At 44.7% G+C, this 15,381-nt stretch overlaps 1 protein-coding gene across 1 annotated transcript; it reads right to left on the bottom strand.

Moving 5' to 3' along the window:
* Positions 1–7,738: 7,738 nt before the first annotated feature.
* Positions 7,739–11,463, bottom strand: LOC306964452 (growth arrest and DNA damage-inducible protein GADD45 beta-like). Its single transcript, XM_079558442.1, has 4 exons — positions 11,268–11,463; positions 10,635–10,736; positions 8,971–9,199; positions 7,739–8,006 (listed from the first exon to the last, which is right to left on the bottom strand). Exons 1-4 carry the CDS (start codon positions 11,309–11,311, stop codon positions 7,893–7,895), a joined length of 489 nt encoding a protein of 162 aa, XP_079414568.1. The 5' UTR covers positions 11,312–11,463; the 3' UTR covers positions 7,739–7,892.
* Positions 11,464–15,381: the final 3,918 nt, after the last annotated feature.

Below are 15,381 nucleotides of genomic sequence, written 5' to 3'. Positions count from 1 at the left end.
TAAAATCTGAACAGTCTTCATGAGGATGTGAGACATGAAAACAGTCCTTTTTACTCATGAATATGACTATGTTGATGTTTTATGGATTGATCTGATCTGTTTTCTTGTGTATGAACAGGGGCGGAGCACAGGGGAAGAGCACAGAAGGGCCACTGGCTCTAGGGCCACCAGTCCAGCCTTAACCGAGCTTTACCCAAATCTAAAAGCTAAAAAGAAAAGCATCAAAATAGCGAGAAAAAGGGGATGAAAAGTCAACAAAAACATGAGAAAAACACGGACAAAAAACCTACAAAAACGTGAGAAAAACAAAACAAAAAATAATTAAATAAAAACAAAAATGTGGCGACGTGATGAAAAGTTTCCATCACTTTTGTAGGTCTTAGCTTTCAAATGAGGCGTTACATTGTTGCTCTCCAGTCGAGAAGCTTTTAGATTTGGATAAAGCCCAGTATAAAAAAACATGAATCAAAAAGGAATTCCGTGGAGTATGGTGTGCCACAAGTTTCAATTTTGGGACCATTATTATTTATTATTTATATTAATGATTTTGCTTCTGTTTCTACGACCACCTTTCTCGTTTTTTTTTGCTGATGATACCGATGAAAAAAATAATAATAAAAAGCCGAACTGGGGAAAATGCACTCGTTAATGTTAAGGCGGGTGGTAAGAGGTTCACCTCTTAACTCCCGCCTGAACCGAGAGGATCTTTTTCCTCACGTCATCCGATTTTTTTTTTTCCATCAGTTTTTTGTATTTTTTTTGGTCAAATTTTTTATCACATTTCTGTAATTTTTTGTCACATTTTTGTAATTTTTTTGTCAAATTTTTATCACATTTTTGTAATATTTTTTTGCCATTTTTTGGTCAATTTTTTGCCATTTTTTGGTCAAATTTTTATCACATTTGTGTCATATTTTGTCACATTTTATCACATTTTTGTTATTTTTTTCGTCCATTTTTCGTCACTTTTTTGTCAATGTTTTCTCACTTTTTTGTCACATTTCCATCATTGTTTTCGTCTCAGTTTTGTTGCTATTTTCCAGAAGCTTTTGGACTGGGCCAAAGCCAAACTGGAGAAAATGTGCTCAGTTCAGGTGGGAGTTAAGGGGTTAACATATGTATTTGTGGAAGTGCACAATTACGCTAATTTGGGCCAGGCTGTTCAGAGTCCAGGGCTGTTTTTCAGTCCCAGTCCGCCCCTGTGTATGAATGCTCTACAAATAAACTTGCCTTGCCTACACCTCATCATAACACAAAGAGATTCTGGTCAGGTTTATCCTCGGTTTAGTTTCCTCTTCGTCTATTTCTGCAGCTTTATAAATACCTCCAGTCCTATTCTTGCGGCTGCAGTTCCATCCCTCTGCGTGTGACGGTTCCTTTCGCGTTTGTCTCCATCACTCGTGGACCGGCCTCCCCCGGTCGCCGCGGAAACGCTGCTTCCTTTTTAGCGGTGATGGAAGGGGGAACCGTGACGCGAGGGAGATCCTGAGGCCACGTCACGGACCAAATATGGGCAGAAAAACACCAGAGGAGATGATAGTAAATGAGTCAGAGGCGACGAGGAGGAGAGAGGTGTGAGAAAATAAACAAGCGAGCCCAAGAAGGAGGCGAGGACTGGAGCAGACTTTACATAACACGTTATACAAGGGCTCAACCAGGACTGGACCAGGGCCGAACCAGGACTGAACCAGGGCCAGACCAGGACTCAGCCAGGGCCGAATCAGGGCTGAACCAGTACTGAACCAGGGCTGAACCAGGGCTGAACCAGGGCTGAACCAGGGCTGAACCAGGGCTGAACCAGGGCTGAACCAGGGCTGAACAAGGGCTGAACCAGGGCTGAACCAGGACTGAACCAGGACTGAACCAGGGCTGAACAAGGGCTGAACCAGGGCTGAACAAGGGCTGAACCAGGGCTGAACCAGGGCTGAACCAGGACGGAACCAAGGCTGAACCAGGGCTGAACAAGGGCTGAACCAGGGCTGAACAAGGGCTGAACCAGGGCTGAACCAGGACGGAACCAAGGCTGAACCAGGGCTGAACCAGGGCTGAACCAGGGCTGAACAAGGGCTGAACCAGGGCTGAACCAGGGCTGAACCAGGACTGAACCAGGACTGAACCAGGACTGAACCAGGACTGAACCAGGGCTGAACCAGGACTGAACCAGGGCTGAACCAGGGCTGAACCAGGGCTGAACAAGGGCTGAACAAGGGCTGAACCAGGACTGAACCAGGGCCGAACCAGGACTGAACCAGGGCTGAACCAGGACTGAACCAGGGCTGAACCAGGGCTGAACCAGGGCTGAACCAGGACTGAACCAGGGCTGAACCAGGACTGAACCAGGGCTGAACCAGGGCCGAACCAGGGCTGAATCAGGGCTGAACCAGGGCTGAACCAGTACTGAACCAGGGCTGAACCAGGGCTGAACCAGGACTGAACCAGGGCTGAACCAGGGCTGAACCAGGGCTGAATCAGGGCTGAATCAGGGCTGAACCAGGACTGAACCAGGGCTGAACCAGGACTGAACCAGGGCTGAACCAGGGCTGAACCAGGGCTGAACCAGGACTGAACCAGGGCTGAACCAGGGCTGAACCAGGGCTGAACCAGGGCCGAACCAGGGCTGAATCAGGGCTGAACCAGGGCTGAACCAGTACTGAACCAGGGCTGAACCAGGGCTGAACCAGGACTGAACCAGGGCTGAACCAGGGCTGAACCAGGGCTGAATCAGGGCTGAATCAGGGCTGAACCAGGACTGAACCAGGGCTGAACCAGGGCCGAATCAGGACTGAATCAGGGCCGAACCAGGGCTGAACCAGGGCTGAACCAGGGCCGAACCAGGACTTGAAGGTTTTTTTCAAAGGGATTCTTTAATATATATTAACTTGATTTACTGAGTTTTGAAATTCAGAAAACAAGGCGAAGATACATTTTTTACTACTACTACTACTTACTCTGCTCATGTCCTACACTACAGATGGAAATTAGGTTTTTAAAACCTACAGTCTAGTACATGTAGACTGTAGGTTGTAATGTAATTGTACATTGTCCTGATAAATGAATGAAATGAAATATAGGAAATCAAAACTCATTTTAAAACGTATAAAGATCTAAATCTGAAATGTGTCCTGTGCATTTAACTCATCCCTCGACGCCCCTGGACGACATGTAAGGAGCAGTGGTCGACGGCCGTGCTGCGCTCGTGGACCCGTCTCCATGATGTGGAGCCAGGCTGATGGTCAGAATCACCTGGCTGGAGGATTCACCTATTGCACATGTTTTTAGTGGTAGGGGAAACCAACGCAGACACGGGGAGAACATGCAAACTCCACAGAAAGGCCCCGTCCTGGTGGGAATCGAACCCTTCTTGCTTCTAGCTGTGAAGCACAATCACTAACCACTGTGCCACCGTGATCTGTGTAACCAATATGTCACAAAATAAAACCCTAAATTTAAACCGTTTTGTTTTCTGTTGCTTCTTCTACTAAAGACTAAAACTAAGAGCCATAAACAACACCTGTATCAGTATCACTTCATCACCTGCACTATGACATCAACATTTCAATACTTTTAATACATTTGTTTCACTATTTCTATCTTTTTTCTTTTACTCCTTTTACCTAAAATACCTCTCCTTGCTCCTTCTTGTTTGCACATGATCCTGTTCTTCTTTGATTGCACACTTTCCTAACTCGACTCCCCCCTGGGTGTTTCTTCAGGGCTGTTGCAACAAACTTCTATCTTATCTTATCTTATGAAACATGATCTTCCTTTTTCTTTTTGTGAAGTAATTTCCTTTCCCTCGGCAGAGCTCCCTTTAGCACATTAGGGAGAGGAGAGAGAGGAGGGAGAGGAGGGAGAGGAGAGAGAGGAGGGAGAGGAGGGAGAGGAGGGAGAAGAGGGAGAGGAGGGAGAAGAGGGAGAGGAGGGAGAGGAGAGAGAGGAGAGAGAGGAGGGAGAGGAGGGAGAAGAGGGAGAGGAGGGAGAGGAGAGAGAGGAGGGAGAGGAGAGAGAGGAGGGAGAGGAGGGAGAAGAGGGAGAGGAGGGAGAGGAGAGAGAGGAGAGAGGAGAGAGAGGAGGGAGAGGAGGGAGAGGAGGGAGAGGAGAGAGAGGAGGGAGAGGAGGGAGAAGAGGGAGAGGAGGGAGAGGAGAGAGAGGAGAGAGGAGAGAGAGGAGGGAGAGGAGGGAGAGGAGGGAGAGGAGAAGAAAGAGAGGAGAGGAGAGGAGAGGAGAGAGAGGAGAGAGAGGAGGGAGAGGAGGGAGAAGAGGGAGAGGAGGAGGAAGAGGGAGAAGAGAGAGAGGAGGGAGAGGAGAGAGAGGAGAGAGAGGAGGGAGAGGAGGGAGAGGAGGAGGAAGAGGGAGAAGAGAGAGAGGAGGGAGAGGAGAGAGAGGAGGGAGAGGAGGGAGAAGAGGGAGAGGAGGAGGAAGAGGGAGAGGAGAGAGAGGAGGGAGAGGAGGGAGAGGAGGGAGAGGAGGGAGAGTGGGAGTGTGGTGTGAAAATAGAAAGCACAAACTGTGAGGACTTACACAAGCGTTCCTCTGCCTCAGCTCTGCTTCAGTCCTGATGGTTTTGGATTCTCAGGACGTATCTTTCCCGTGGCCTGGGTGTGTTTCTAATCGAGTTCTGGAGTTTCCCCCTGAAAAAGTCCCGCCTGAGTCTGAACTTTTCACAGACTGGTTTTCGTTCCTCTTTCCATTTCTGTCTCAGGGCAGATCCACCGCTCTGAGTGTGGAAAGTCTCAGAGAGAACCTCCTGGCTGCGGGAGATAAAGGTCTGACTCCTCCACTTCCTGCTCCACATGAGTGCGTCTGGGTCGCAGCTCTGTGCTCATCGAGTCAGCCCCAGCCCCGCGCAAACACAGTCCACACTAAGGCCTACAAAGCTAATCTTTTTCCTTTTTCTTAGTCTCCTTTTCATTGAATTTTCATCTCGTTTTTGTTGCTCTTTTGTCGCTCTTTCTTATAGAGGTTTTTAGATTTGGGTAAAGCCAGACTGGGGAACATGCACTTGGTTCAGGCGGAGGTTATGAGGTTAATTTTGCACGTTTTCACTGAGAACAGTTCCGACTTTGTGAACCTTTGGCAGTAAAAACTATTCTGATTCTACACCCTGCCTGAGGACAACGTTTTTTGCAGCCGCGACGACACATTTTCACAAATGTTCATGAATAAACTATAAACTATAAACGATTAAATAAACTGACTTTGCCCGATCTGCCTTTTCAATGAGAGGAGCCGATCTGTGGAACTTGTTGCATCCCTGCTGAATGAACCTCTTAAAGTGCATTTTTGAATAAGCTTTACCTAAATCTAGAAGGTTACCACCTATAGACCAGTGTAACGCCTCATTTGAAAGCTAAGGCCTACACAACTCATCTAAATGCACCTCTTTCCTCCTCATCTGGGCGGCACGGTAGCACAGCGGTTAGTTCACAGCTAGAAGGTCCGGGTTCGATTCCCACCAGGGACAGGGCCTTTCTGTGTGGAGTTTGCATGTTCTCCCCGTGTCTGCGTAGGTTTCCTCCGGGTACTCCGGTTTCACCTACCACTAAAAACATGTACAATAGGCCAGGATGAATGAGAATGTGTTTGAGAGTGTGCATGGGGGACGACGGATGAAAATTAGCCTAAGGCTACAATCCGGTGTGGCTTGTTCACTAACTTGCACTGTCCCTATACCAAATAAACCATAAATAAATAAATCATCTCTTTGGCGCATTGTCACTGTTTCGTCACTGTTTTGTCATGTTATGTCGCTATTTTTTTTTTTTTAAGGGATAAGATCGGTCATGGATGTGCTCATGTTTCAGTCTTCTTTTGTGTGCACAGGTCATTGTCCTCTCATCTATTTTTATGTTTTGTACTTTTAAAGGGATATTTCAGGATTTTTGACATAGGGCCTCATTTCCTAGTTATCCAGAGTGTTGCTGATTTCTGGAGATTTTTTTTTTGTAATTCATGCAGTTCTTCTGTTTGAAGAGTTTCGTGGCGCTAGGCTAGTGCAAGGCTAGCGCATTTCTATGGTATCAGCTAGCCTGCATTAAAAACAGTGTGACCTGCTCCACAGAGCACCTGAGGCAAATCACTTGTAACACCAGACTAACCATATAAATGTCTGTGTCCATAGAATCATTTAAAATACCTTATATTTGAGCAGCATTAGCTTCGTGGTTGTATAAGCTACGCAGCGGCGGAGTGATCTGCTAGAAAATAGTCCCTCAAAATGCGATCGTTCATGTGATGCAAGGTCGACACAGACATTTATATGGTTAGTCTGGCGTTATAAGTGATTTGCCTCAGGTGCTCGGTGCTTGGGTTAAAACTGTTTTTAATGCAGGCTAGCTGATACCATAGACATGCAGTAGCCTAGCGCCACTAGACTCTTCAAATATAAGGACGGCATGAAATCAAAATAAAAAAAGCTCCAGAAATCAACAACGCTCTGGATAACTAGGAAATGAGGCCCTATGTCAAAAATCCTGAAATATCCCTTTAACCCCTTAAATCCCACCTGAACTGAGCACATTTTCTCCAGTTTGGCTTTACCCCAATCCAAAAGCTTCTGGGACAAAAGGTGTGAAAATAGCGACAGAACTGAGATTAAAACAATGATGAAGATGTGACAAAAAAGATTTTTAAAAAATGACAAAAAAGTAACAAAAGAAAAGATGGAAGTAGATCTGATGACAGGAGGAAAAATATCCATTTAGATGAGCTTTGTAGATATTAGCTTTCAAATGAGGTGTTACACTGGCCTACAGGATTTGGGTAAAGCTGAACTGGAGAAAACGCTCTCGGTTCAGGCGGGAGTTAAGAGGTTAAGTGGTCATGGATGTGCTCATGTTCCAGTCTTGTGTGTACAGGTCATTGTGCTGCAAATGTATTAGTTTTTTGTCTCCGTCCCCATCAAACACCATGTCAACCACACTGGAGTCAAAAATCATTTCAAAATAATTTATTGCACAATCTTAAATTACACGTTACATTTCCATATATTACCTCTGGAGTTAAATAACCACCGTTAGTGCTGATACATTTCATCATTGTTACACAATTAAACAAGTTTCTTCTTTAAAATCCATGTTTGTGCTGAAACTTTGTCCCATATATTACAATTCATTTCCATAAATAAGTCCAGAAACCAGTTCACCACATTGTAAAAAACACTTAAATACTCTTTTTTTGTGCCTTTACATAGACCCCAAAGTTGTGCCGTCGTGTCCTTTGGCAAGACACTTTATAAAACATTGTTCGATAGTTACATTCACCCCACGTTGCTCGGCTTGAAAGCAAAGATTGTCTCGACTTGGGAGTCCCAGAAGGTCGGTGGTTCAAATCCCTCCGTCCTCAACACTTCCATTATTCGCTCACATTTTAAAAACATTTGTTATTTTAAAGTCATTGTATTGCCGGACGCCATTGTGTCGTCGGGCAAAACACCTCAATGGTTTCCTCATGTGTTACATTCTGACACATTTCTCCATCTCGTGTCCGACATAAAACACTGAGCATTGTAAAAGTGTCCAGTTCGTATTAAAAACACTTAGATTACAGAGTTCATCCCGATGTTTCCCATATTTTTTTCTCGTTCTCTCTTCTCGTCGAAGCTGCGTCGCGTTCTGCCCGTTCGGCGTCACGCGACCGCTCTTAAAAACCGTCCGCTTTTTCCCCGGAACAGCTCGCTCTTCGTTTCCGGCCTTTTAGCCTGCGTTAGCCACCGTTAGCTTCGTTAGCCACCGTTACGGCTCCGTTAAACGCCACGCTAGTCCCGCCTCTTCCGTGTGTGTGTGTGCTGGAGAGAGGTCGCGGGGTTGAAGGCGTGGTCGTCGTGATCGGTTGATTTTGACGGCTGATTTCGCTCGTCACGTTCGGACTCGGGTCGGTTTGGGTAAAGCGGCTCAGCGCGCCTGCAGCTCCAGCGCGGGAACCCACTGGTTACGGCAGCGGCTCTCGGAGCAGAAGCTGCTGATGTCGGACAGAGCCTCGCACTGCAGCGGCTCCACGGGCGGGTTCTGCGGGACGAGAGGAGAAGGAAATGATTAGACTTCAGATATAACGGCTTAAGTTTGGATATAGCAGCTCAAAATGGCAGCTACAAGACGCCAAAACAAGATCGTACTCACTAAAATTATTATGTTCTTAAGAAAACTATACATTAACTTTCGTCTTGCAAAAACAGAATCTTAATTAAGCTAAAATCACTAAAATATAGATTGCTGAACCTTAACTGGAGTAATATTGCGTTGTCACGTTAAGAACTGCCCTTGTTCTATTAAATTAGTCATTTCTAAACGACTTTCATGTAACTTATAGTCCTAATAAAGCCACATTTTGTCAACAATTTATCAGAAATATTGAAATAAGTTCTATTATTCTTCTTTCTGGAGTTTTCTATCGGACGACAGCGGATTTCGTATGATTTGAGCCAGTAATTTCAAGAAATCTGTAAATTGAAAGCAAGTTTCTATAAAGTTCGGAAAATTCCACGGTTACCATGGAGATCCGCCATCTTTGCAGCTGTTAGCATACATTTCCATAGACTAACATTAGCTAAAAACAGTATAAAAAGGTGGAGAAACTGTACTGTTGGTAAATACGTCTAACTCACTGTGGTGTCCAAGTGTTTTAATGTGAACTATAACTCCTGTATTTTAACTTTTAAAATCTCCATTAGTTTATAATTGCTGCTAATCCCATAATGCTTAGTGATATGACGTCACAATCCCGAACTCTATGCTTAAATTAAGAAAAAAGATCTCATCACAGACACTTTATCATTGATTTTGGGGAAGTATAGATCAATAGCTTGAACAGGACTGCCAGTACGGCCTTCCTGTCTCCACAGATATGTCAGCTTTAGCTCCCGTTAGCGTCTCTAGCTCTCGTTAGCGTCTCTAGCTCCCGTTAGCCTCTCTAGCTCCTGTTGGCGTCTCTAGCTCCCGTTAGCATGTATCCGGCGTTAGCACCGTCGCTCACCGTGACGAGGAGGCAGTGCAGGTCGCGCGGCTCTTTGCCGTTGCCGTTCTCGTCGGCGGTCTCCTCGTCCAGCAGCTGAGCCAGCCGCCTCAGGCCCGACACGCGCAGGATGTTGATGTCGTTGTCGCAGCAGAACGCCTGCAGCAGCGTGAAGTGGATCTGCAGCGCGATGTCGTCCGAGTCCTCGGCGTCCGTGGCCAGCACGCAGAGTACCACGCTGTCGGGGTCGCTACGGAAACAAGAGGAGGCCACGGTTACAAATCTGAGGGAATTTCACACAAAACACAAGACGTTTCAGACTTAAGTAAAGGCATGTTTTAGCCAACTTCCTGATGGCCAGTGTGGCATAAAGGCTACTTCCTGTCCACATAAACAACATTCAAGCAGAGTGTGTTTCATAAAAATTTGTTCAGATTGTGGAGCTACTTCAACATTTGTTAGCGCCAAATTAACGTTAGCCTTTAGCTTCATGGCTAAAACACTGTTATAAAACAACACTATTTACATCCAGAGTAAAGTAAATTATCCTACAGCTGCTTGTTTACCGTTTAAATATATGTTTACTTGAAAAAGAGAAAGCTAACTCTCCATAGGAATAAAGCTAGGACAGGAGTTAGCATCACGGTGCTATGCTAGCCCACAGAAACACGTGGAAATTTGGTTGGGAATCTAGGAAAGGTTTTAGGGAATTTCCACGTATATTATGCCAAATATAGGAATGAAAATGTTAAGCTAATTTAACTAATATGTTTTTAGAAATGTTGCCCAATATCGAAGCTAACGTGCTAGTCTTAGTTGAAAGCTACAAACAACTTTGAATCTGCATAACTTATCTCAAAATATTAGTTTGACTAGTCTAGAGAAATGTGCTCATGGCTTGTTTCAAAGCTATGCAAATGCTAAACCAGTCCAGCCAGTGCTAAAATGAGCCGTGATGCTCGTGTTTACATCAGCGGTTTCTAAATATAGCCGTGCGTGACGTTTGTGCGTGGTCAGCATGTTTTCGTCGTGACTCGTCTCTCCACAAACTGCCAGTTTCCCTCCCGTTAAAAGCATTTAGTGCAGTCATACTCCAGCCTAATGCACTCGTTCATTGTGCATAAAAGCCAATTAGCCGAGGAAACTGGCTAGTCTCCTATTTACTTCCCAATTCGGATGCTAATTTGTGAGGCGTTAGAGATCCAGGGAAATGTAGATTCGAGCTACTAAAGTCAATCTTTTTGACCTAATTGTGAAGTTAAGGTTATAGTTTAGAAGCCACTACTTTACTGTTTAGACTTTTTGCTCATTGTATATAAGATACCTATATAAGATTCTGCCCTGAGTGTTTCTAGAGCTGATGTAACAAGTGAATTTCTCCATTGTGAGATCAATAAAGGCTTATCTTATGCTTTCAATATTATTCTATGACCTTCCGAGTTTAAACAAATACCTATTTTCGGTGAATGTCCCAGTAATTGCGTAAAAATAGCTTTGCAACTAAAAATAGCCACGTCCCCCCTGACTATTTTGAGAGTTGGGGCTAAAAATAGCGCAGCGCGGATTACGTGGACAGCTGTGGGCAGCGCGCGCCGGCTTCTGGCGACATTTTCCAGCCAAACGTTCCGGAAAAACTCGGAAAGACGACACACAAACATAACTGGGTATTCGCAGGAGATACTTACACATTCATGAGTTTCGCAGACTCGTACACTCCCACGGTCAGGCAGTCGCGTGTCTGCGCCGCGACCAGCAGCGACTCCAGCGCGGAGCTCACGGTCTCCATCCTGCAACGAGCACGGAACAAGGCGAAACGTTAGACCAAAAAACGTAAAGTGAAAGAGGTTAAAGCGGGTGTAAGGGCAGTGAAGTGTGCCTAAGCGTGGTGTGCGTCACGGCGAGTCCACGTTGTGAGCATGTCCGTGCGTAAAGTTGTACATTTAGGGATAGATGCATCGTTTCTTGCAATTTCACTTGTCATTTACTGTGTGTGAGCGAGAATTTAGATAAAAGCAATGCACTGTGATGTTTAAGCAGGAGGTTATTGCAGTCAATTTGAGGATAAACGTGCAGAAATGCTCATAAATCATTAGCATCGGTGCGTAAAGTTGCCACCGTTGCATTAGAATTGGTTTGCCTGATCACGTATAAGCGCGTAATCAAGCTTTCAGTTCGTAAATTGTGAGGAAATAAGAGGAGAGACCGGAGTAACATCCTCTCCTTCATTTGCATCAGTGCCGTGGTCACGTCGCGTGCATATCCACGACGTGCCCTTCGAAATGCGTAAGAAATCAGAATCTAGGTGTAAATGTACTCACTTCTTGCCTGTGGTGCTCGATCCAACAAGTTCCTCCAGAGTCATGATGAAAACGAGTGAAATCGTGAAATAGATCCGTAAAAAAGGTGCAGGGATAATCCAAAAGCTGCGCTGCGTAAAAGTCCAAACGCGTAAAATCCTCGAACAGGTCGTGCGGTTTTTTTAAGTCCAAAAGAACGTGATGTTTGTGCGTGAGTTTGAAGGATTCTGAGCTGCGGAGACGAGCCTCGCGCTGATTTTATACTCCCCACGAATGTCAGACGTCAGCCCGCCCCACTCGCCGCGCGCTCATTGGTCCACAGCGGCGGACGGCGGGGATTGGAGGAGAGCGAAGCCGACGGAGGAGAGCCCCACGTGGGGATGGAGTTTCGCAGAATCCCCCCCCTCCCTCCGCCTCCGCTGCTCGGCCTGGTTTCTCTCTCGGTGTCTATTTTTTTTTTTTTTTGAACAGGAATCAGGCTGAGAAAGAAGAGCGGGATGACTGTGTTCTCACGGAAAAAAAGATCAGGGAAGATTAAGTATTATGCGACAATTAATAAAAGAGTGGGTTACGCGTGCATGCGCTCAGCTAAAGACATGCGCGCGCTTAATGATACTGCAGTGAGTGTTAGATACATTCAACATTATGGAGCAGCTGCAAAGAAAACATCACTTTAAATTAAAGGCGAGTTATTTTAACCTCTTAACTCCCGCCTGAACCGAGAGGATCTTTTTCCTCACGTCATCATATTTTTTTTCCATCATTTTTTTTGTTGGGTGTTCAACTCATTTTTGTAATTTTTTGTGTCATTTTTTGTCACATTTTTGTCATTTTTTCGTCCATTTTTTATCAAATTTTTGTCATTTTTTTATCACATTTTTGTCAATTTCTTGTGACATTTTTGCCACTTTTTCATCAATTTTTCGTCACTTTTTTTATCAATGTTTTCTCACTTTTTTGTCACATTTCCATCATTGTTTTCGTCTCAGTTTTGTTGCTATTTTCACAGCTCTTCCTCCTGCGCAGCTCCCTCCGCTCCACAACAGTCTTTCACCATCTCCTGGGTAGAGCTTAGCAGTTCATCTGTTTTATTCTCCAGTGAACGTCCATTAGCCAGAACAATGGAAGGGACATGACAGGAGGCATGTGTAGCTTAGCTGTGAGTCTTGCCCAGATACCTCCTCCTGTAGCGCCTCTTGTGAAGCCTCCACTGTGCTGCAGGTGTGGGGGCTCTTCAGAAATGCGTCATATGTCTTTAGCTCATAAGCTGCTGTTTGTTTACATAGTCTAATTAAAGGGGCTAGATGCAAGTTGGCCGTTTTATACTCACTACTGCCACCTCAGGCCATACGTGTAACTGCAGCTTCTGTATTAAGCTCGTGCATGACGGCACTTCTGGCCCGAAGTAACAACTGTTTGCTGGGACATGTAGGGCAGACGAAGATACATGATTTTAACATTTTTAAACTCCGTATAGTCCCTTTAACCCCTTAACTCCCACCTGAACCGAGCACATTTTCTCCAGTTTGGCTTTACCCCAATCCAAAAGCTTCTGGAAAAAAGGTGTGAAAATAGCGACAGAACTGAGACGAAAACAATGATGAAGATGTGACGAAAAAGTGAGAAAACTTTGACAAAAAAATGACGAAAAAATGAGAAAAATGACACAAAAAAAAGACAAAAAAAAAATGACAAAAATGTGACAAAAAATTGACAAAAAATTACCAAAAAAAAATTGACAAAAAATTACCAAAAAATGACAAAAAATAATACAAAAAGTGAGTTGAAAAAAATGAGTAGAATACCCCCCCAAAAAAGGATGGAAAAAAAATCTGATGACGGGAGGAAAAAGATCCATTTAGATGAGCTTTGTAGATCTTAGCTTGAGGCATTACACTGGCCTACAGGATTTGGGTAAAGCTGAACTGGAGAAAATGCTCTCGGTTCAGGCTGCAGTGCGACTAAAAAACTTACTTTACCAAAGCTTTGCTCTTGTGCACAAAAGGAATAGAAGAGTCATGTGTGCATTCTAACATTGATCAACATTGAACTTCAATAATGCCTGTCCTGGAAAGTGACGCCTCAGCATTAAACGTGTTCTTCATTCTAACAAACTGCAAACCTTTCCCCAGAATGAGTTTAACTAGAAAGAGAAAGTTCAGTTTCCAAGAGCTATAAATCAAATTGTGTAATTGCGTGGACAGATGAACAGACATGAGGCCTGTGTTTTTTTGATAAAGGTCTGATATTTAGCAGAAGTGCCTCAGCTGACGCCTCATGTGGAGCAGCAGAGGCGGCGTTGGGTAAGACTCGGAAATGTCCTCATCACGAGAAAGTCTCAGGGACAAACGGATGATTTCAGCACGAGACGCAAGAGAAACGGCGACGGAAAGAGCAGCCGAGGCATGACTGGGCACAATTCTGAAGGATCCAGTCCCTCGTGAAGCTCAGGAAACTCTGCAACACGATGCATGGGGCAAATGTTCTTGAAGTAAGTCGGGTTAAAAATCTGCCAGGGGAAATATTGTTTTTGCACTGGAATAAAGGGTAGTCAGGGTGTTCTTAAGGGCTGTTACTGGAGCCCAATAACCATCAGAGGTTTTCGACTGAAGGGCTTCAAAAACAAAGGCCTCGTCTCCTTGAGCCACAGGACTCTCCGTTTGGACTTAGGACAGAGACCAAACATGGGACATTTAAAGGTAGAAGAAAGTTTGATTCTCTGATGAGTAAAAACTGGTCCAGATGGTTTTCAACGTTACTGACGTCACAAGCAGATCCACCTGAGATGTTTCTACGAGCCACAGAGAGGGGAGCCACAGAGAGGGGGCGCCATAACGATCAGTGGAACAATGGAGCTTCAGGTGGAGCGTCAAAGGGCCGCTGGTTCTGTGCAGATGTTACACAGACTCAGACTGAGGCCTCGTCTGTGGGAACCTCTGGTTTTTGGGCTGCAGTCGCTCCAGGGACGAAGGATCCTCCAGCCAATCAGATCCTCTGATCAGTGCGTGTGGGTCTCCACTTGACTTTTTGTTTCGTACAGACGACTGTAACGGCAGCTCACTGGCCTCTCTAAACCAGCTGTCAGAGCTGCAGAACATCCAGAACCAGGAAACACGACCATATTAGTCCAGTGCTCTGGTCTCTGCACTGGCTTCCTGTCACTCAGAGAGTAGGATTTAAAACAGCTCTGCTTGTTACAAGTCTTTTCATGGTTTAGCACCAAAGTCCATCTCTGACATGTTAGAGCCGTATGAACCATCTCGGGCCCTGAGAACTTCAGGGAGGGGCCTCCTGGTGGTTCCAGAGTCAAGACTAAACATGGTGAGGCTGAAGCTAAAATCTGGAACAGTCTTCACGAGGATGTGAGACAGGCCTCAACTCTTACAATGTTCAAATCCAGGCTGAAAACAGTTCTTTTTGCCCGTGCATATGAAAACTGAAAGTATTTTATCTGCACTCTTGCCTTTTACTGCAATTAATGAATTTTATGTTGATGTTTTTATTGATTTTTTCTGTTTTGATGTAATTTTATGCAACTGTGAAGGACTTTGAATTGCCCTGTGTATGAATTGTGCTCTACAAATAAACTTGCCCTCTGTAACCCTCAAGATCTTTTCAAAAATTCTCTCTTCCTTTGCATCAGAACAAAGTCATGACTGTGTGAAAACCTGACTGAAAGTTACACTGGATCCACACTTTTACACAGATTTGGTCCGAAACTGTTGATCAGCTGCAAAAACAGCCTTGTTCAGTTTAATTGTCAATCAAAGCTTGACATCATGTTTTGGTCTCGCTCCATTTTTTTCTTGTTGTACATGATGCTTTACTTTGAACCTCTAACCATGCAAAATGTGATTCAAAAAATATTTTAACTGGTCTTCAACTTGTGATCGGGACTGTATGTTTACAATATCAGCCAAAACTGGAGCTGAGCATCATTTAGCGAGGTCATTTCTCTCTAAGAAAGTTACATTTAATGGTAAAAAAAGAAGTATTTCAAGAGCAGTTCCTCGAAACCTGAGTTGTTCAGCTTTAACAAGGACTGATTTATGCACGATTAGGACAAACAGGCTTTTCTCCCTCCTGTTATGCAAATCTGTGATCCTCCCAAATCACTTGGACCTAGATCTGCCTC

Source organism: Gobius niger (assembly GCF_951799975.1).
Source record: "Gobius niger genome assembly, chromosome: 6".
Classification (NCBI taxonomy): Eukaryota; Metazoa; Chordata; class Actinopteri; order Gobiiformes; family Gobiidae; genus Gobius; species Gobius niger.
This window is presented reverse-complemented; position numbering and strand designations above follow the sequence as displayed.